The 22,068-nt window shown below is 49.2% G+C and overlaps 1 protein-coding gene across 3 annotated transcripts in view; it reads right to left on the bottom strand.

Moving 5' to 3' along the window:
• Positions 1 to 14,865: 14,865 nt before the first annotated feature.
• COL11A2 (collagen type XI alpha 2 chain) overlaps positions 14,866 to 22,068 on the bottom strand; it is a 29,263-nt gene continuing 22,060 nt past the window's right edge. For all 3 annotated transcript variants that reach the window (XM_012461726.2, XM_064361198.1, XM_064361199.1), the window contains 17 exons: positions 21,923 to 21,976; positions 21,477 to 21,584; positions 21,082 to 21,135; positions 20,677 to 20,730; positions 20,500 to 20,553; positions 19,896 to 19,949; positions 19,526 to 19,633; positions 19,364 to 19,417; positions 19,177 to 19,230; positions 18,834 to 18,941; positions 18,616 to 18,669; positions 18,275 to 18,310; positions 18,034 to 18,087; positions 17,652 to 17,919; positions 16,978 to 17,090; positions 16,452 to 16,658; positions 14,866 to 15,984 (listed from right to left, as the gene is read on the bottom strand). In XM_012461726.2, the coding sequence (XP_012317149.2) occupies positions 15,844 to 15,984; positions 16,452 to 16,658; positions 16,978 to 17,090; positions 17,652 to 17,919; positions 18,034 to 18,087; positions 18,275 to 18,310; positions 18,616 to 18,669; positions 18,834 to 18,941; positions 19,177 to 19,230; positions 19,364 to 19,417; positions 19,526 to 19,633; positions 19,896 to 19,949; positions 20,500 to 20,553; positions 20,677 to 20,730; positions 21,082 to 21,135; positions 21,477 to 21,584; positions 21,923 to 21,976 (1,575 nt within the window). In that variant the 3' untranslated portion in view covers positions 14,866 to 15,843. The remainder of the gene's footprint in view (positions 15,985 to 16,451; positions 16,659 to 16,977; positions 17,091 to 17,651; positions 17,920 to 18,033; positions 18,088 to 18,274; positions 18,311 to 18,615; positions 18,670 to 18,833; positions 18,942 to 19,176; positions 19,231 to 19,363; positions 19,418 to 19,525; positions 19,634 to 19,895; positions 19,950 to 20,499; positions 20,554 to 20,676; positions 20,731 to 21,081; positions 21,136 to 21,476; positions 21,585 to 21,922; positions 21,977 to 22,068) is intronic.

The following is a 22,068-nucleotide window of genomic DNA, read 5'->3' as shown; positions in this document are numbered from 1 at the left end:
CTTAACACCACTGTTTTGGCCGGCGCAGTGGATTGCTCAGATTTCGGCGCTGGGAATCAACAAGTTGGACGTCCATTCAGAGACCTAATTTGAAAGTCGGAAATTACAAAGACGACAGGTGGATAAATTTACAATGACGGGAAGAAATCAACGTAAAAAGGCCAAGAATACCCAAAGTCAGAATGCCTCTCCCTCTACAGGGGATCACAGTTCCTCATCAGCAACGGAACAAGCCCTGACGGAGAACGAGTGTATTCCATTAACAGAAGTAGGTTTCAGAAGGTGGATGATAAGAAACTTCTGTGAATTAAAAGAACTTGTTCTAACCCAATGCAAAGAAACTAAGAACTTTGAAAAAAGGTTTGATGAAATGCTAACGAGAATAGACAATTTGGAGAGGAATATAGGTGAATTAATGGAGCTGAAAAACACAATACGAGAACTTCACGAAGTATGCACAAGTTTTAACAGTCGAATTGATCAAGCAGAATAAAGGATATCAGAGGTCGAAGACCAACTTAATGAAATAAAACGAGAAGTCAAGATTAGAGAAAAAAGGATAAAAAAGAATGAGCAAAGTCTCCAAGAAATATGGGACTATGTGAAAAGACCTAATCTACGTTTGATAGGTGTACCTGAATGTGATGAAGAGAATGAATCCAAGTTGGAAAATACTCTTCAGGATATCATTCAGGAAAACTTTCCCAACCTAGTAAGACAGGACAATATTCAACTCCAGGTAATACAGAGAACACCACAAAGATATTCCTCAAGAAGACCAACCCCAAGGCACGTAATCATCAGATTCATTAGGGTTGAAATGAAGGAGAAAATACTAAGAGCAGCCAGAGAGAAAGGTCAGGTTACCCACAAAGGGAAGCCTATCAGACTTACCACAGATCTCTCAGCAGAAACCCTACAAGCCAGAAGAGAGTGGGAGCCAATATTCAACATCCTTAAAGAAAAGAACTTTCAACCCAGAATTTCATATCCAGCCAAACTGAGCTTCACAAGTGAAGGAAAAATAAAATCTTTTGCAAACAAGCAATTACTTAGAGATTTCACCATCACCAGGCCTGCTTTGCAGGAGCTTCTGAAAGAAGCACTGTACATATAAAGGAGCAACCAGTATCAGCCTTTCCAAAAATATATCCAGCTAGCATCAAGTGGCAGTATTAAACTCATACATATTATTAACTGGATAAAAAGCCAAAACGCATCGGTACGCTGTATCCAGACCCATCTCACATGCAACGATACACAAAGACTCAAAACAAAGGGATGGAGGAAGATTTACCAACCAAACGGAGAGCAAACATAAATAAATAAATAAAAAGCAGAAGTTGCAACTCTCACCTCTGATAAAATAGACTTTAAAGCAACAAAGATCAAAAGAGGCAAAGAAGGACATTACATAATGGTAAAAGGATCAATGCAACAAGAAGAGCTGACAATCCTATATATACACGTACCCAATACAGGAGCACCCAGAAACATAAGATAAGTTCTTAATGACTTATAAAGAAACTTAGACTCCCACACAATAATAGTGGGAGACTGTAACATCATATTGTCAATATTAGACTGATCAACAAGATAGAAAATTAACAAGGATATCCAGGACTTGAACTCAGACCCGGAACAAGTAAACTTAATAAACATTTATAGAACTCTCCACTTCAAATACATAAAACATACATTCTTATCAGTACCATATCACACCTATTCCAAAAGTGACGACATAATTGGAAGTAAATCACTCCTCAGTAATCGCATAGCATTTCATAGGTTTAAATGAAATATTGGTTGGCTGCTTGTTTGTTATTTTCTTCCCTTATTCCTTCCTATCTCCAGTGTTAAGCACAATTATTGGCATTAAAGAGGTTTTCAATTCCCATTTTTAGACTGCATTCTAGCCTGGGCAATAGAGCAATACTCCCATTCTCTCTCCCTCTTTCTCTTCCTTTTTCTTCCTCTTCTTCCTTTGTTTTTTTTTTCTTTCTCTCTTCCTTTCTTCCTTTTTTATTTTCTTCAAAAAAGAAGAACAATTTCTTTTTTCTCCTTTTTTCTTTGTCTTTCTTTTTTTGTTTGTTTGTTTGTTTGTATGTGTGTGTGTGTGTCAAGATCACACCCTATCACCCAGGCTGGAGTGCAGTGGTGAGTGTGAGCTTCCACCTCCTGGGCTGAAACAATTCTCCCTCTCAGCCTCCCCAGTAGCTGGCATCACAGGCACATACCATCATGTGCCTGCATTTTAATTCATGTACTTCCTCTTTCCCAAGTTCTCTAGTTTATAGCATGTCCTTTCCTGAGGAACATAAATCACATGTTATTGTCTGCTTTTCATCCTGAGAGGAAGGAGATAGTCGCATGGCCATTTGATGCTTGAAGGGTTTGGTGATCACTGGGTCCAATGAAGAGCCTCGGGATGAGTCAGTGTGGTTTTACCCAGGCATGGAGGAGTACACTTCTTGATGGTGATCAAGTTTCCTTATGAAATAGGAGTGCAACTGATTGGGGATCGCCTCACATTTGCTTTCTTTCATGGTGGATGCCCAAATTCATGCAGTATTCTCAGCAGCAAGAAGTGGGACCATTACTCCTGGTGTTCCCAGATGGAACAGACACCAAGCCTGGCTTTGCCACTGAACACAATACAGGACTAATAAAGCAGGTCAGTTATTAGGAATATGCTTCCCAAATGTAGAAATCAACATAAGATCCCAATTTTAAAAACAGGTATAATAGCATGATATATTATTTTATTTATTTAGAGATGGAGTCTCTGTCACCCAGGCTGAAATGCAGTGGCACGATCTCAGCTCACTGCAACCTCTGCTTCCGGAATTCAAGCGATCCTCCCACTTCAGTCTCTAGAGTAGCTGAGAGTAAAGATGCCCGCCATCACACCTGGCTAACATTTTATGGTTTTGGTAGAGACAAGGTTTTACCATGTTGGCCAGGCTGGTCTTGGACTCCTGAGCTCAAGCAATCCACCCACCACAGCCTCCCAAAATACTGGGATTAGAGAAGTGAGCCACCATCCCCAGCAGCATAATACATTATCATTCTTTGTATACTATTTGCACTAAGTTATAGATACACACTTATTCCATAACTCTATGTTCACCGGATCACCCCAACTCCCTCTCTTGCGAGCTGTACAGTGAAAATACATCCCCAGTTTCAAAAGAAAGGTGTGTAACAGATTTTTCAGGCATAAGCTTGCTTTTAGAATACAGTTTACTATGATTTTTATAACTCATCTTAATTGATGTTTAATACCAAGAGAGAAATCATATTTTCTCCAGTCATTTCATGGTATGATGTGCCACTAAGTCCAAATTTTATATAATAGTAATCAGGAGGCTGGGCACGGTGGCTCATGCCTGTAATCCCAGCACTTTGGGAGGCCAAGGCGGGTGGATCACGAGGTCAAGAGATCGAGACCATCCTGGTCAACATGGTGAAACCCCATCTCTACTAAAAATACAAAAAATTAGCTGGGCATGGTGGCACATGCCTGTAATCTCAGCACTTTGGGAGGCCAAGGCGGGTGGATCACAAGGTCAAGAGATCGAGACCATCCTGGTCAACATGGTGAAACCCCATCTCTACTAAAAATACAAAAAATTAGCTGGGCATGGTGGCACATGCCTGTAATCTCAGCACTTTGGGAGGCCAAGGCGGGTGGATCACGAGGTCAAGAGATCGAGACCATCCTGGTCAACATGGTGAAACCCCGTCTCTACAAAAAATACAAAAAATTAGCTGGGCATGGTGGTGCATGCCTGTAATCCCAGCTACTCAGGAGGCTGAGGCAGAGGGTGAGCCGAGATCGCGCCATTGCACTCCAGCATGGGTAACAAAAGCGAAACTCCATCTCAAAAAAAAAAAAAAAAAATCAAGAAAACTTCTAGTTGCTACAATATTATTAGATTAATATGAATTTTCAAAAATCCAGAGCCTTAACCAAGCTTACAGAGTTTTTCTTTCATAACTAACCTTCTTGAATGTGACTACAGGAAATTTTGATGAAATACATTCATAAATTATGATGACGAGTTGTTTGTGGGGATTTTATGTATTACCAGATACCAACGCCAAAGGAGGAGCTATATTGGGGGCCCTCAGAGCCATCCCAGGTGAGATAGTTCCCTAGGAGGACTCCCAGGGCTCATCACGCAGTCCTACTCAGGGCTCTGATTTATTACAGAAAAAGGATCCAGAGCAAACTCAGCAGAGGGAAAGGCACACGGAGCAAAGCCCAAGAGAAACCAGGCACAGGCTTCCAAGGATCCTCTCCCCCTGGAGCCACACAGGACATACTTAATTCCTCCCACAAGGAGCAGGGGCGCCATGTGTAAAATATTGTCTACCAGGAAGCTCGTAACAGACCAGCACTAGGGCATTTGGGGGTCTTTATTAGTCAGACTTCTTCAGAGAAACAGAATCTATTGACTATATATAGGTAGATAGATGAGAGGGGATTTATGATGGGGTTTCACTCCCTCCACTATGGAGGCTGAGGAGTTCCATATTAGGCCATCTGCAAGCTGCTGAGACTGGGGAGCCGGTAGCATGGCTCAGTCCAAGTCCAAAGGCCTGAGAACCAGGGGAGCTGGCAGAGTGACTCTGAGTCCAAGACCAAAAACCTGGGGGACTGCCGATGCAAGTCCCTGAGTCCAAAGGCCAGAGAACCTGGAGATCTGATGTCCAAGGGCAGGAGAATATAGGACTTCCTACTCCAAAACAGAGAGACAGTGAATTCGTCTTTTTTCTGCCTTTTTGTTCTAGCCAGGACTTCAGCTGACTGAATGGTGCCCACCCACGTGGGATCAGGGTAGATCTTTCTTCCTCAGTCCACTTATTTCAGTGCCAATCTCTTGGCACTGTGAGTGGAAATACCCTCACAGGCATACGCAGAAACAATGCCTTACCAGCTATCTGAGTATCCCTTAATCCCATCAAGTTGACACCTGAAATTAACCAGCACAGGGCTGATCTCATAGGCACCCACTGCCTAATACATACCAAAATTCCAGTCTCCCAGAAACAAAGCAGATGTTTGGCGTAAACCATATTGTTTGTACAAACAGTTTAGACATAGTGAGCCATTTTTAACAGTTCTGGGAACAGTGGGAATCCTACTGAAATCCAAGTTCCCAGGTGCCAGACAGAGCCAATATTGTAAGCAGGTCCTTCAAAGGATCACAGTCAGGTGTGATATGTTAACTCATTTCTACACAGAAGTAAACCATCCATTCCATTGACAACTTTCAAAATGACATGAGTATCCATTTTATCAAAGAAAGTCATATATTGGGCTGGGCATGGTGGCTCACGCCCGTAATCCCAGCACTTTGGGAGGGCAAGGCAGGCCGATCACCTAAGATCAGGAGTTTCAGACCAGCCTGACCAACATGGCAAAATCATGTCTCTACTAAAAGCACAAAAATTAGCCAGGTATGGTGGCACACACCTGTAATCTCAGCTACTTGGGAGGCTGAAGCAGGAGAATTGCTTGAACTCAGGAAGTGGAGGTTGCAGTGAGCCAAAATTGTCCCAATGCACCCAGCCTGGGCAACAGAGTGAGACTCTGTTTCAAAAAAAAAATAAAGTTATATATTGATACAGAAGATACTCTTAAATCCTACTTTTCTAGAAATATTTGTTATTATAGAAGATGTAGGACTAAATTCATTTTAAAATTTTAATTCTGAAATTATTATTACAAATGTTTTTTGAATCCTATTAGCACATAGGCAAGTTTTAGAAATCTGAAGTTATAAACCAGGGATGCAGGTGAGTATTCGGTGAAATTTTTAATTTTTGCAGAACACCATGAGAAATTACACATTTTGTATTCTATATTTCTTGTAGGAAATAACCCATCTCTCAGTGCCCCACATGAGAAAGGGAAGTTGTCATTTTTATATATCCACTGTCAAGCATCTTGGTAAAAGAGAGGGAAGCAGGCTGGGCCTGGTGGCTCACACCTATAATTCAAGCACTTTGGGAGGCCAAGGAGGGGAGGTACCTTGACCAGCCACGGCAACGTGGCAAAACCCTGTCCCTACAAAAAAATTTAAAAATAAATGTAGTCCCAGGTACTTGGGAAGCTGAAGCAGAAGGATCCCTTGAGCCTAGGAGGCAAAGGGTTCAGTGAGCTGTGATAGTGCCACTGCACTCCAGCCTGGGCAACAGAGTGAGACCCAACAGAGTGAGACCCAATCTCAAGAAAAAGAAAAATAAGAGGGAAGCAATCTATTTTGTAACCAAAGAATTTTACATGCAAGGAATTTGACGATGAATGAGCCTCCTTTGCCTAAGAGAGACTTCACTATTTGGAATTTTGAGAAGAAGGAAATACACAAACAAGCAAACCTCATCAGCAGAGGGCTGGAAACCCGTGTTTATAATGCCCAGGGATTAATTCAATATTGCCTTAAGGCATAGTTAAAAGGGACTTAGTTTAAAAGTCATTTTGATTGCTGGCTGACTCAGAGTCCTCAACATTTCACCTTTTGCTTTATGAAAAGAACTAGTAGATTAACTTAACGTTTGAAAAGAAGGAGGTCTTCCTTGATTTTCTGTTTGGCCAAGAATTTCTCCTAACATGGTACCATCAGAGTACAGTCAGAAAGCTGAGTCAACTCAGATTTCTCACCATTGAGTCAAGTTGTGAAGCCTGCCCTCTTGGGAGTAGAGGATTTTCATATGGAAGCATTGTAAGTAAATAATTTAGCACTTGTTTCCTATCCATTTTTATTGGATAACTACAGAGAATTAAAACTGTGGGTTGTTTTGAATTCACAAAAGAAATGTGTTAAAGCTGCGGAGGAAAAGGCCAGATTAACCATCGCAAAGCGTCGGAATTCAAAAGCACGTTAAGGCTACAGAAACAGGATCCTATCTCCACCTAGTGGCCAACACTGAAATCTAGACTTAGAACAGGAAACGGGAATTGGTCAACAATTTGGGAATACTCCAGCATTCTTTACAAAAGAGTTAGAGAAAAGGTTAGGCACATGCACAAAAAAACACGAGTCAAAATAAATATGACCAAATACATAGGTTTTGGCAGCACTTAGGTTTCTATGATTTCGCTACGCTTTTGGCAGCAGCTGTAAAAATACGCTAAGCATTGCTAGATTGCCAAAGAAACCCAATTTTTGTTTTGTTTTGGTTTTTGTTTTTTTCAAAACCTCCTAATCTCTGTGACCTAATTGTGTTTTTAATGAGTTGAATGTAAAAAAAAGAACATCAATGAATACAAAATTTCAGTTAGACAGGAGGAATAAATTCAAGATATGTACTGTACAACATGGTGACTCTAGTTAATAACAATATACTGTGTACTTGAATATTGCTAAGTGAATAATTTTAAGTGTTCTCACCAAACACACACAAAAAAATGTAAGGTAATAAGCTTGATTTAGCCATTAAACAATGTACATATAAATCAGTACATCATATTGTATACCATAGATTCAATTTTTGTCGATTAAAAAAAGAATTAAATGAATATTTTTTTGTTGCAGAGATGTATGAGGGATTGATCAATAAAGACTCTAAAATATGTGTTAAAAGATACAAACTAAGGGAAAGCCTTCAACATCATATCTGGAAGAAAGAAGGTGTGCATAGTTAGACGGTCCTAGTATCTGTAAAGTGGGTGTGATTATCAGAGAGCAATACCTCGAGCAGTGCTGTCCCATACAATGCTCCGCTGTTAGGGAAATGTTCTCTATCCAGCTATCCAGCCGAGCCGCCACAACCCACAGGTGGCTCTTGAGCACTTAAAATGCTAGCAGCTGGTGCGACCAAGGGGCTGAAGTTTTCATTTCATTTTAAGTTAAAGCAGAACCACCTGTAAGAGAAAGTGCTAGAGAATTGGAAAAATGAAAGAATTTGAGACGCCAGCGGGAATGGAGCTAAAGTGTATGGTCATGGCTCATTAGATTTGGGTATATCAGAATCCCAGGCTCACTAGAAAATTAATGAGATTACAAAACAGGTTAACAGAAGCATCAAAAATAGTCCAATTTTAGCAGATACAGAAGCTACAAATTTAGCAATAACTTTAGCAAACCCCCAACTTGTGCAATTTAACAGTGCTAGCAACTGAGCCAAAGGGGAATGCCAAGACAAAAAGCTTATAAACTCTAAGAACACATTTCTCTTAGTACATACAGAAACACAGCACTTCCACACCTTTGATTCATTCTCCGAGCTTAAAGAGCTTGCCCTAAAACCAGATCCTCCCTCTCATATGACAGGACAAACAGCCCCAGTGTTCTTCCCTCCAGATCTGTTCCATCCTGTGTCTGGAGATACTCTGCACTCAAGTTAAAACGGTTTAGACAAAAGACAAGGTTTAGGAATTCCAGAAACTTTGGGGTATAAGATCAATGGCAACTTTTAATTAGGAAAACCCAATCTAATAAGAAGGGCTATTTTGAATATCAGGGTATGTGGAGGGGAAGGTATCAAGGTGGAAGGTTATGAAGTATTAATGGGAAATACAGAGAACCAAGAAAGATTCTACGGTGATTTCTCCTGCCCCTGGCCACGACATCTGAACTTACCATTGCAACTCTGGGAGCTGGAAAAGCTCTTAAGAACTTCTGGAATTCCGCTTTCTCACAAAACAATATAATATGAAAGAGTGACAAATCCCTAGGAGATTATGTAAAATAACAATTATGATAACGTTGTTGGAGAAACCTGAGACAGTCCCACCAGCAGGACTCTTTAACAGCTCATTCTGGCCAGCCAAAAGGTAGGCGGAGCTTGGAAGTATATTGTGAATTACACCAATATTAAGAAAAGCAGGTAATTCTGAAGTGGTATTAAGTGGCAGTGACTATTCTAATCACTTTACATATTAAACTCATTTAATTATGAAAAATAAAATGTAAGTAGCACTGTACAAGATATTATTTCCTTAATAGATCTTGCTAAATCAACCCTTGATTAGCATTCATGTATCAATCCGGCTGATGTATCCTTTTGAATCCCAGTAAATTATATTCACCAACCGTCTGCTTTCACTTGGCAGCCCCAACCTTTACTAAATTGCCAGAGTAAATTCTCCCACCCCGAGGTACAATCCAATGAGCAATATTTAAACAGCCTGAAGACTCAAGAATTAACATTGTTTTATTACCCTAAGGATATACTTTAACCAGGAGTGAGTTGAAAAAAACTGTGTCCATAGGAACCTTTTTGGGGTAATAGAAATATTCCTTATCTTGATTGTAGTGGTAGTTACACAATGAATATGTTTGTCAAAACTCATAAGCACAAAAGAAAAACAAATAATAAACAACAACAACAAAAACTCATAAGCAACTGTACAGCTGTGGGGGATAAATTTCACCGTATTTAAATTGTATCTCAGTAAACGTGATTTTTTTTCTTTTTTTTTTCTTTCTTTAGATGGAGTCTCGCTCTGTCACCCAGGTTGGAGTGCAGTGGCGCAATCTTAGCTCACTGCAACAGAGGTCAAGAAGTCAAGAGCAGCTCTGCCGAGTGGTAGGTGTCCACACTCCAGGGACAAAGTCCTTGAGCCCCTGAGGTCCCCAGAACTGCTCTCACTCTTCCCTGCTGAGTCAACTCTGTCTTCAAATCCTGAGAAACCCAATATTTTTACAATCAATTCCTTTTGGGGCTTAAGCTACTCTGAATCAGATTTTGCTATTTGTAACAAAAAAATAATACTAGTACGTAGGGAGTCTTAACAGTACTAAAATCAAAAGTGTAAAAGGGAGAGGAGGTCGGGCATGGTGGCTCACGCCTGTAATCCCAGCACTTTGGGAGGCCGAGGTAGGCACATCACTAGGTCAGGAGTTCAAGGCCAGCCTGACCAACATGTGAAACTCCTATCTCTACTAAAAACACAAAATTAGCCAGTCGTGGTGGAGGACGCCTGTAATCCCAGCTAGTCAGGAGACTGAGGCAGGAGAATCTCTTGAACCCAGGAGGCAGAGGTTGCAGTGAGCCAAGATTGTGCCACTGCACTCCAGCATAGACAACAGAATGAGACTCTATCTCAAAAAAAAAAAAAAAAAAAAGGGAACAGGAGCATGCCCCAGACACCCACAATAACCAAGACATGGAGATGGAGCCAAGATAGCTTGTCAGGTCTCTCCCTTTTCTTTCCATTGCAAAGGCCATCACTAAAGGGGGAGTTTTTCCTTACAGAGCAAGTATTATCCCACTTTGCAGGTGAAGAAACTGATGCTGAGGTTAAATGTACAGCTCAGAAGTAAAGCATTCCTGCCAAGATAAAGGAAGAAGTCCTGGTTGGAAATACAGAGAGACCTGCTGCCTGCTAGAATCAGTGCCACTTTTGGCCCTAAGTGTGCTCAACCCACCCAAAACTAGACGACCTGCCATGCAAACCCTTTTGCCTGAGTCCCTCTCTTCCCAGAGCCCCAATCAAACAGGGTGCTATTTCTCCTCTTCTCTCTAACCTTAATGTCTCTGAAACATGTTTGTTGGGTTTGGGGTTTGTTTGTTTCTATAGATTTGCAGTTCTAAAAATAAGGAAAACCTGCAGGTATTAATAAAATAACCACAACTGGAAAGGTATGGAATTATAAGAAATCTCGCTCTGCATTAGTAATACGGGTATACCTTATTACATGAGGAGAGCAGACCCATTACCTGACCCAACAATGTAGCCCAGCCTCCAGGGAGATGTGAACACAACAAGGGATATATCCCTATGACCCACATTCTTTGGCCCAAGGCTCTGTGGAGTCCAAGCTTGTTATAGGTGAAGTGGCCAAGACCTGGAACATGACCTTTACATGAGCTGCCATATAACCAACGTGGCCTTTATCTGTTGTACTTTGGAAAACCATCCATGTCTTAGGAACCAAAAGTTCTTCAACCTAGAGCAAGGCGTTTCTCAGGAAGAGAGCCAGATAATCCCAGCACTTTGGGAGGCTGAGGCGGGGGCATTGCTTGAGCCCAGGAGTTTGAGACCATCCTGGGCAACATGAAACCCTGTCTCTACTAAAAATATAAAAAATTAGCTGGGCATAGTGGTGCTCACCTGTAGGCTCAGCTACTCAGGAGCCTGAGATGGAAGAATTGCCTGAGCATGAGAAGTTGAGGCTAGAGTGAGCCATGATCGCACCACTGCATGCTAGTCTAAGCAAGGGGAGCAAGACCCTGTCTCCAAAAAAAAAGAGGCAGGGTGAGGGTGGCCAGAGCAAAGTAAACAAAATGGATTGACCTGCTCCTGCCAACTGAGGAAAGACCAGGCAGGGTGATATACTGGCTCTCACTGAAGCTGAGAGCTGTGTTCAGTCTACCATCCTGGCCCTGTGGGGAGAGCCCTAAAGGAGATGCCCCTGTAGATATCCTCGGTCTTTATTCAAAGACTGGCAGGGCAGGTCTCCCCTACTGAGATGGCAGGCCACTGTCAGTGCCAGTTCCATGAAACTACCCAGAAGATGAGAGGAAAGATAACAGAAGGCCAATTGTCAACACTCAAGGTGACTTCTGCTTCCTCTAGGTTTGAGTTGAGAAACCTAACTATGGCCTACACATGTGCACTGTCTGTGAACTGCACAGCTGGACAGAAGGAAGCTCCGCTGTGGCCCTGATGCTCCCTGCTGACCACACTAAACTTGCAGGAAAAGGCGCTAAACAACTGCAAAACAAGGCGGCCACCAGTTACTACACAGATACTCATTTCTGAGGCAGCTGGAGCCTTGGTTTGTTTTGTTTGTTTGAGATGGGGTCTCTCTCTGTCACCCAGGCTAGAGTACAGTGGCAGGAGCACAGCTCACTGTAACCTCAAACTCCTGGGCTTAAGTGATCCTCCTATCTGAGCCTCCTGAGTAGCTGCAACTACCAGCACACGCCACCATGCCCAGCTAATTTTTTAATTATTTTTTGTAGAGAAAAAGGGCTGTGCGTGGTGGCTCATGCCTGTAATCTCAGCACTTTAGGAGGCTGAGTTGGGCAGATCACTTGAGCCCAGGAGTTCGAGACTAGCCTGGGAAACCGGGCAAAATGCCATCTCTACAAAAAATACAAAAATTAGTGGTACACGCCTGGAGACCCAGCTACTTGGGAGGCTGAGGTGGGAGGATCACTGGAACCCAGAGAGGTCGAGGCTGCGGTGAACCATGTTGTTGCCACTCCACTCCAGCCTGGATGAAAGAGTGAGACCCTATCTCAAAAAGAGAGAGAGAAAGAGAGAGCGAGAGTCTTGCTTTGTTGCCCAGGCTGACAGCCTTGTTTTGACTCACTCCCTCCCCTATCTCATCTCCACCCCCACCTGCCCTGGTCCATTCAAAACTACAAACCTCTTAAAAATCATGTGTTTGGTGGGATAAAAAGAAAAAAAATAAAATTAAAATAAACTACAAACCTCAGCATGCAAGACAGCCAAGGGAGAGAAGAACAGCTCTGTGTAGCCCATGGCTGTGTGGTGCTCCCAGGTACAGTGATGTAAGTGGTCTGGAAGTTATTTTTATTTTATTTCACAAGTTTTTTTTTTTTTTTTTTTTTTTTTTTTTTTTTTTTTTTTTTTTACCATAAGTCACAGATGCTAAAAATATCAGCCCAAAGCTCAAAAGCAGCTCCAAGGGTGTGACAGGCCAGAGGACCCACCCCACAGCCCTCCTTCTATACATGATCGCCCTGTGCGCCCCATCCCAAACCCTCCTCTCGTCCACCACCAAGCCAGAGCACAATTCCATCATATCACTCGCCTTTTCAAACACCATCAATGACTCTCTCTGACTTTTTGGGTTCAAATTCAACTCCTTCCACAGGCAGTCAATACTTTTCAGAACTTGGCCCCTCCAGCAAGAGTTTATGTTCTGCCCCAATCAAACCCAAAGTAGTTCCCTAAAGTCTCCGCCTTTCTCTTCCTCATCTCCTCCCGCCCCCGTCCAGAAGCCTCCGTGGCCCACCAGCCAATGGAGACACTGCCAATACCCACAGGCCCGAAGGAGGCTGGGCACCTGCCTTGGTCACACCCAGCCCCACCCCAAAACCCCGCCTCTACAGCCCTGACCTTAAACCCCTCCCACTTTCCTTAGAGCCTGGCCCTGGCTTTCTGGAGGGGAGGAAGAAGTCAGCTGCCAGGAGAAGGCTGTGGGCCTGGCCTCCTCAGCAGCAACTTGGCACCGAATCCCTCATGAAACTGTTAGATGGCATTAGTTGGCAGCACTGTGTAATTAAATAGACTGTTGTGGATTGGCCTGGAGACTTAGCCGCTGTATATAAATGTTATTCAAGTGACTGTACAGCATTGTTTCCATGAAGAAAAGCCCTCGGAGCTCAGAGCATCTGACCAAACGTGATCTTTGGGAAAGTCCTCTTGGTGTTCTGGGGGCGACCTCTGTGGGTTTGGCTCCAGCTGCAGAGAGAGCGCCAGAGAAACCTCAGCCCCAGCCCGGCTTGGCTGGGAGTGGGTGCAGGCAAGGCGGATGGAGGCACCTGTTTAGGTCTGATCTTTTCTTCATCTGACCCCGAGATGGAGGGAAGGGGGTGTCTGAAGTTCCTGGACCTTGGATATTAAGGTGGAGGGCACGGGTGATCCCAGAAGACCTACCCACCACTGGAACCCAGACAGATGAGATCAGAGGCTTCCTCCTCCTTTCAGCCTCCTGGGTCGGGGAGAGTGGGTGGGGGTTCAGCGAGTGACAGGGGAGAGGTAGCGTGCAGAGACGTCTAAGAGACCGGGATTATGCAGCTCACCCGGTGGGGTTCGCGCGCGGTCTTGGAGCGGGCACTAGGGGGCGGCAGAGGCGGAGGCGCCCGCGCCGAGGAGCGGCTTTCACCCTCAGCGGTTTTTCCGCGCACCCGACAGGGCCACGCTGGCCCTCTAGACGCCTACATGGGGGTTTCTGCGATCCAGAATGAGTTGGGACCGGGACGGCCAAGCCGATGCTGTTGGGGACACGCTGGGAGGAAGTACGGGGAGGAGGGGCGGGGGCGCAGCCTACCTGGGCTCCGGCTCAGGGTGAAGGGCAACCCCACCAGGCCCGCCCTGGGGCTGCTGATGCGAAACCAGGACACAAACGCGCGCACCCGTGAGCCTGGCGCCGGCGAGGAAGAGGCGTCCCAGTTGGGATGAGGCCCTGGAACACGTTTTAATGCAGCGCCCTGAAGGGCAGGAGCCAGGCAATGCGACCTGGGAATGTGAAGCCCCACGGGCGTCAGCTAGGAGGTCCCTGCTGGGCCGCCAGCCTTGGAAGAGAGGCCATCTCGGGCACCTAACCCAGAGGGAGCAGCAGAGCTTCTCAGTGCCCGGGAGAGGGAAGCTAGGGAACGCGGGGGGGTGGGGGGGCGGGAAGCGAGGGGGGACAGTCAGGAATTGGGGGACGTAGGCAAGGACTGTGAGTCTCCACCCAACACAAAGACTCGAAGAGTGTGCACGTGACTACACGAGTGTGGAGGGCCTGGCCACTGCCCTGGTCTTCATAACTGCACAGCACAAGCCTGAGGGGGAGGGATAAGGTGCCCAGAGGTACACGTGCAGTAAATGTCTTGGAAGTGGGCCTCAGCCTCCCCATTTAGAGATTAGACTGGTATATGTAAGGCTCCTTCTGGAGCTCAGGCCCACCCACACCCAGATGCAATCTCATACGGGTGTCAGAACCTGGGCCATAGGGACCCTAAACCCCTACCTGGTGTTCCTGGGCATCGTTTGTAATTTTATACTAGTCACACAGGCTTTGTAAACTCTGGGTCCTGACACCCCAGCTGGATAGGCCCTGCAGTGTATCTGAATTAAGCCATACAATTCTGGTAGCCATTTAGCTGAGAAGAGGGAGCATTGGATGGGTATTGGGGGAGACTGAAATAACACAAGCAGTGACACAGACATCCGGGAGGAGACAATCACATTATTTAACCATCAGTCAGCATGGACGCTGGGCACAGGGTCCTGGGGGTCCCTTCCATATGCCAGACATTAACCTTTTAATTGCAGGATCAGGGAAGGTGAGGGGTGCCCAGGGGAGGGACGGGGTGTCAATGAACATACTCGGTGGCTCAGGGCCATGGCAATTTACCAGCCAATATAGAATTTTAATATTCCACCACCTGCTGGATGCAGCCCTGCACACACCCCACACTATTCCATTTCTCCCCTGGGGAAGCAGCCTGGTCCTCAAGTAGCAGGAGTGCCTGCCAGACCCAGACCAAGTGGAAGAGACAGTGGGCACATGAGCCTGGGAGCCAATACCTGCGGGTTAGAGGGCCCCACCCTGGCAGAGTCAGGACCCTGAGGCCAGGGAGACCATCTATTCCAACTTTCACAGTGGGTGCGACAGCTGAGGTGGGAGGGAGGTGCGAGGGAAGTGGGGTTCAGCCCTGAAACCCCCATGAACACAGTCATTGAGGAAAGCCCTACCGCAAGAACGTGGGTGCCAGAGCCCACCCCGAAGAGCCCTGTCTCCAACGTCTGCTGATTTTTGTTGGCATTTCTTTTTTTGTTATTTTGTTTTCCCACTCTTTAAATAATTAATATAATTACTTTTAAATACAAAATGCACCATGTCCTTTCTCTTCTCTTCCATTTGTTTGGGGTGATTGGAAGGTGAGTTTTAAATAAGGACCTCAGCTCTCTAATGGGTCACAGGCTCCAGGTGGGAGGGCCAAAAGCCCCAGATGCCACTCCTCCCATGGGGTATCTGGGCAACCACTTCACCCCTCCCCTGGCCTGCCCCTGACTGAGGGCTCTGCGCCCTGGCCCAAGCCTCCCTAGATGGTGAGGAGCCCTCTTGGGAGGTGGCACGGAGCTGATGTTGTGGGATTCCAGGTGGGCCTGGTTCCGACGGACAGGATCAGACAGAGAAGGTCCTAGCCCATGAAGCAGACAGGCCCCAGCAGCACCCCTCCCCGCCTCGGCGGGGCTCCCAGGTCTGAGAAGGAGGCATCTAGCACTGGCAGCTGCTCCAGCACAGGCGTTCGCACCTCCAGCACCGTCCGACCTTGCTGTGTCTTCAGTGGGAGATGGGAGAGAAAGGGGTGAGCCGGGTGGAGGCACCCCCATTCCCCAACCTCAGGCCCAGGCTCACCTTCCCTCTGATCACCTTGACCCCATCAGGGTGACTCAGGATGTACAGACTGGGAGTGTCTGTGTGCCCATGAGTGTGTGTTTGCTCCCCCCTCCCGACCGTGTGCCTCTGCTGGGTAGCCATGTGCCAGTCTGTGTACACGTCTCCATTACTCTGTGTGAGGCTGGTGCGTGCACCCAAGCGAACCTCACCCAGATGGCTCACAGATGTCTGGCTTCCATCCCTTCCACCCTCTTCACTGGCTTTTGAGCTCCCTCAGGCATCCCTGACAATCCAGCAGGATGGACTCCTCCCTGCTCTCCCTGGGTGCCCTGCCCAAGGGGTCTTCCCGCCTCCTTCCTCCAGCCTGAATCTGAGATCAGCCCCGCACCCAGCTCTTCCTGTTCCCACCTGGCAGCCATCTCTGAATTCTTTGACATAGGGGCTGGTCTCCGGGCTCAGCTCATCCTCATTGGCCCCGCGGAGTCTCAGGGGACCATCTCGGGCTGCTCCAGAGCAGGGGTAGGAGACGTCCTGGTGGGCTGAGACGCTGAGCAGCCGCAGGAAGGTGAGCTGGACCACACCCACTGGGGAGCCCTCTGAGTCCACATAAGAGAACTGGAAGGAGAGAGACGGCTGGACTCAGGGGGAGACAGACAGGCCTGAGGAGCATCTATAGCACCAGGACAGCTGAACCAGAGTCATGAGCAGGGAATGGCTGGGAGGCAAGGGCTGGGGGAGAAATGAGCGGGAGCCAGGAGACTAGGGGTACATGAAAGGCAAAGTGAGCATTAGAGGACCAATGAGAAGGAAAGGAAGAAGAGCTAAGAAGTGGAGAAGGGGAGGCCAGGGGACTGTCACCAAAACCGAGAAACCACTAGGCCCTGAGGGGGTGCACCATGGGGCAGGGGAGGGGCAGCCAGGGGCCAGCTTTGACCTGTGTGACGTCATCCCTGGGTGTCACGCAGGTCTCCCCGCCTGCTGTAAAGTTGCAGAAAACTCGGAAGGCATCCCGAGCACAGCCCTGGTTGGGGTCGACCCAGTACTCGCCTGTTGAGTGAGGGAGAGGGGAGGTCAGGGCCACCCAGGCCCAGGCTCCAGGATGCTCTTTGCCCCCACATTCCTCTTCCTCCCAGCCCTCCCCACCATGCTCTCAGTTTCCCAGTCCTCCTCTCTCCCAGAGCCCTAGAATATAGCCCATCCTACCGCTGCAGCCCACCTTCCTCACATGACACCTCTGCCCCCAACAGTAACCCCAGGCCCTCTGACTGAAGGAGGTCCGAGTATGGACAGCCTCACCCTGGGACAACATGTGGTTGCAGGCACTCACATAGATTCATCTGTGCAGGTGCACACAGGTATGTGCACGTGTGTATGTTTATCTGCTCCTGCAGACACTGGGCTGATAACCAGCTGGTACACACTGACCCAGATCAGTTGCTAAAATATTGGGATACTTCTGACCTGGTTGGTAAATAGCTGCAGTTACCAGCCTCTCGGCCCTCACCCTTAATCCAACACCTTCTCCAAGTCTCCCCCAGCATCCATTCTGCTTGTTTAGTGCCCATGCTGTTGGGGAGATGATTTGTGCACCCTGAGGCTGGCACTGACCGTCGGGCAGCTCCGGGTGGCACAGCTTCAGGTCCTGGCAGGTGCGAGCAGGGCTGTCCTGGGTCCCTGTCGGCCGCCTCATCTGCTCGATCTCCTCCCGCAAGGAGTCAAGTGAGCCAAAGATCTCCTCCAGCCCCCCAGGACTGCCAGGGGCTTCCCTGGTCTGCATGGCCTCATCTTCCTGCATCAGGCGGCTTCCATCCACCGAGCGCCGAGTCTTCTTGGGCATCTGGATGGGCAGTGGCTGGATCACCTCGCCTGGGGGACCCTGGGTACAGGGACAGATGGAGAAGGCAAGAGACGAGGTTGGTGTGAGGGTGAAGCAGGGCAGCAACAAAGCAGAGGGGGTCGGCCTTGGGAGCAGCCATGACTCCCCACTCACCGGGTGTCCTGGAGGGCCCTGCACACCTTTCTCTCCCTTGGGTCCAGCTGGGCCCTGACAGGGAATAAATGAGGTCATGGAGGAGTCAAGAGGTCAAGCATGGATCTAGGTCACAGAAGGATCAAATCAGCCTCCTGGCTGGGAATAAGCGGCTCCTTGGGGGGAGTCTGTTTGCCCTGGAGAGACAGCATCAAGTCCAGAGGGGGTGGGGCAAAGGTCAGAGCTGACGGGGGTCACTCACTGTGGCTCCTTTAGCTCCTTTGGGGCCAGCAGGTCCCTGTGAAATGAGGAACAAGAAAGAGACGGTCACTGCAGGGGAAGAACAGGACTCAGAAGAGTGGGGAGGCAAGGTCCCAAGTCCACAGGAGCCTCAGGTTACTACAGGAGGGGCAGGCCTGCCGGAGTACCAGGACATTCAGAGTCCTGGAAGTATGGGGAGGAAGTACTGGGGGTGACAGGACAAATGGGGGACCCTGAGGACTACGCTTGTTAGGCTGGTGGTTCCGTGGAAGTCATTGGGAGGCCATGGGCAGGCAGCAGTGGGGTTTAGGGGACTTCATGGAGGAACAAGGCGGTACTCACGGGGAGGCCGGGGGGCCCTCCAGGACCAATGGGACCGGATGCTCCTGGGATACCCTAAGAAGGGGAGGGGCTGGTTCAACTGGGTTCTCCTCCCACGCCCTCCTGAGCATCTGCTCCCTCACCCACAACCAAGTCCCAACTCTAACTCCACCCTCCCCACCCCAACATGAACCCCACTCTCAACCCCCACACCTTCAGGGACCATGCCCTCTACTCACTGTCTCGCCCTTCTGTCCAGGGGAGCCCTGAGGGCCAGGAAGTCCCCGATCTCCCTTCTCTCCCTGCTCGCCCGGGGGTCCAATCAGTCCAATGAGACCTGGGTGGCCCTAGAGAAGGGAGCAGGCAGTCAAGAGAATGCACAGAGGAGTCATGTGGGGAGAAGGGCCAAGAGGACACGGAGACGGACCTGGGCACAGGGCCTGTGAGTGGCCCCCACTGAGCAGGACCCCTGGGACTGGCTGCCAGAGGCCTGAAGCAGAGCAGTGGGCACCCGGGCCCCACAGGTTGCAAGGGTGACGGTGATGGGAGAGACACCTGGCCGCGTGTCTGTCTGTCACTCACCTTCTCTCCCTTGGCTCCAGCATCACCCCGGAGACCAGGCAGCCCTGGGGGTCCCTGTGGAGAGATGGGACGTCACTCTTTCAAGGTGGGACTAAGTTCTCCCCAACAGCCTCCACTTCCTTCAGGGCTTCAGCTCTGCCCAGGGCACCGCCCTCACCCCCTACCCAGCCCAATCCCAGTCACTCACCACAGGACCTGGGGGCCCAGCCTGGCCTGTAGCTCCAGGTCGGCCTTGCTGACCCTGAAGATTTGAGGGGACCACAGGGGTCAGGAGGAGCATCCCCACACTGCACCCCTCCCATGGCCCCTCACTCTCACACCAGCCCAGCCCTTCCCTGCTGTGACTCACCACTGAGCCTGGGAGCCCCCTCAGACCATCAGGGCCAGGTTTCCCTGCTGGGCCTGCAGGACCCACCGGGCCTGTCTTCCCTGGGGCACCTACAGCACCGGGATCCCCCTGAAACACAAAAGGAATGTGTCCTGAAGGGCAGAGGAGTGGGGTACAGGCAGAGGGCAGAGGGTCCAAAGTGGAAGGGGTGAGGCGGAGAGGAAGGGCCAAACTCTAGGAGCCCTAGGGCAGGAACAAGTATAAGGGACACCTGTCCCCAAAAGGGCTCAACATGGGAGAGGTGGACATGGGGTAGGCATCAGGAGACAGAGGCATCTGAGGGGCAGGAGATGGAGGGGGTGCTGCAGCACCAGGGCGGCCTCTCTCTCACCTTGGCTCCCTTCCCTCCTTGTCGCCCCTCGGGACCAGGCGAGCCAGCAGGACCCTGCCGATGGAGTGGAAAGGAAGAGCACGTGAGGCCGTGGGCAGCCAGGCTCAACTCTTCCACCTTCCTGTCCTAGACACGCACATACACATGCGCGCACACACGTGCATACACAGGCACGCACGCAGAGGGCTGATTCAGAGACGTGCAGAACAGATCCAGCTGTGACAGCTGTGAAAATACTGGGTAGTCTGTACCTGTGGTGAAGAGCCACTTGCCCCCTCCCTACCTTGTGGCCCATCTCCTGCCCCAGCAACTAAAAAGGTTCACCCCTGGCCCACAGAAATGCCGGCCAGCACCCTCCTCCAGTTTCCATTCTGCTTGTCAATAACCATCACTACCCCTGGAGAGGACATGCACACCAGAACCCAGGAACAAACATGCCCAAGGCACCACACACCCATCAACCCACCAGCTCCTGCACACACACCCCACCCAGGGCAATGCAGACACCAGGTATCTCCCCACCCAGCCCACTTGCCATTGCCCAGCCTCCATCCACACAGCTCAGGCACTGCCTCCCGAGGTCTCAGGGGTCCACCTCACTTACCCGCTTTCCAAGTGGCCCAGGGGGTCCATTCTCCCCAGTGGGACCAGGGGATCCCTAGGGAGAGAGGAATTGGGGTGGCTGAGTGTTTAGCCTCCAGCCAAGAGACCCCTCAGGAGTGGGGCACAGAAGGGGATGAAGCTTGGGCTCAGGGGGGTGGTGGGGTCACCGGTCACTCACAGGCTGTCCTTGCTCACCATCCTCGCCTCGATCACCCTTAGCACCATCCTGGCCCTGCAGGGGCGAAGCAAGGTCAAAGGTAGGCCCCCAACCTGGCTGGTATCACCCCCAAAACTGTCAATCCTCCCATCCCTGGTGTGTGCCTGTAATCCCAGCTACTCGGGAGGCTGAGGCAGGAGAATCAGTTGAATCCTGGAGGCAGAGGTTGTAGCAAGGCAGATCGTGCCACTGCACTCCAGCCTGGGTAACAGCGCGAGACTCCATCTCAGAAAAAAAAAAAAATCCCCCATCCCCTTGCCCGCCCTGCCATACCTCCAACTTCCTAACACCCAAGCCCAGTGGCCATACAGAGGGCCCCCCATAGAAGCCCCACCCTTTTTGCCCCTTCTCTTGAGTAAGACTCACCCGAGGACCACTTTCTCCAGGAGGGCCAGGGTCACCAGGAAAACCAACGGGACCCTGATTCAGAGGGAGAACAAGAGTCAGGGTCACAGCTCCCTGAGCCCAGCAAGCACAGACTCCCACGGGCACACGCCATGGCCTGTCTAGAGGCAGTGCCCACCGGCACCCCCCAGGAGGAGGTCTCCTGCAGCCCTTTTCCACCTCGCACACTGCAGGGCATCTCTCACTTTCTCTCTGGATCCCAAACCCATGCATCCCTCCCAGGACACCCCATTCCCAGAGCATCCCCCCTCTCCCAGGCTCCCCACACTCCAAGATCCTCCCTCACACACACCCATATTCCCAGGTCCATCATTTGCAGGGCCTGAGAGGACTCAGCCCCACCACCCCAAACTCACAGGGTTCCCTTTGGGGCCATCATCGCCTGTGGGGCCTTTAGGCCCTGGTGGTCCTGGCTCTCCAGGCTGTCCTGACTCTCCTTTCTCCCCACGCTCCCCTCGTGGACCCTGCAGAACAGGCAGAAGGCACAGATGGTCCCAGGGGTCTTGAAGATCAGGAATGCAGCCTCTGCTTCCGAGACACCTTCAGCCATCCCCTACTCTCCTCAGTGGCAATGGGACACACACAGAAACTCAAGCCTATATGGGAAGTCCCCTGGTGCCCTTCCCTTCAAGGAAGGGGAAGAAGGGTTCACTCAGACCAGGGATCAGGCCTCATACAGGATGGCAGGGAGCAGAGACTTGCTGCAGAAGAGTTCCCGCTCAAGGAGGTCACAGGAAAAGTGGAGGTAGGGTTGAGCGGGGTGAAGGGGATTGGGGAGTAGGGCCTTGGAGCTGTCACTCACCTTGACACCTGGCTCGCCCTGGACCCCTGGAGATCCTGATTCTCCTGGTTCCCCCTGCAAAGACATTAGAGTCAAAAACCTCCTCTCGTTCCCCGGCCAAAAAATTCTGATATTCCCCACGTCTCATTCTCTTTTATCTCCTCAAC

The sequence above is a fragment of the Aotus nancymaae genome, unplaced genomic scaffold (assembly GCF_030222135.1).
Source record: "Aotus nancymaae isolate 86718 unplaced genomic scaffold, 86718_ANA_hifiasm-v0.15.2.pri h1tg000040l, whole genome shotgun sequence".
NCBI classification, from domain to species: Eukaryota; Metazoa; Chordata; class Mammalia; order Primates; family Aotidae; genus Aotus; species Aotus nancymaae.
This window is presented reverse-complemented; position numbering and strand designations above follow the sequence as displayed.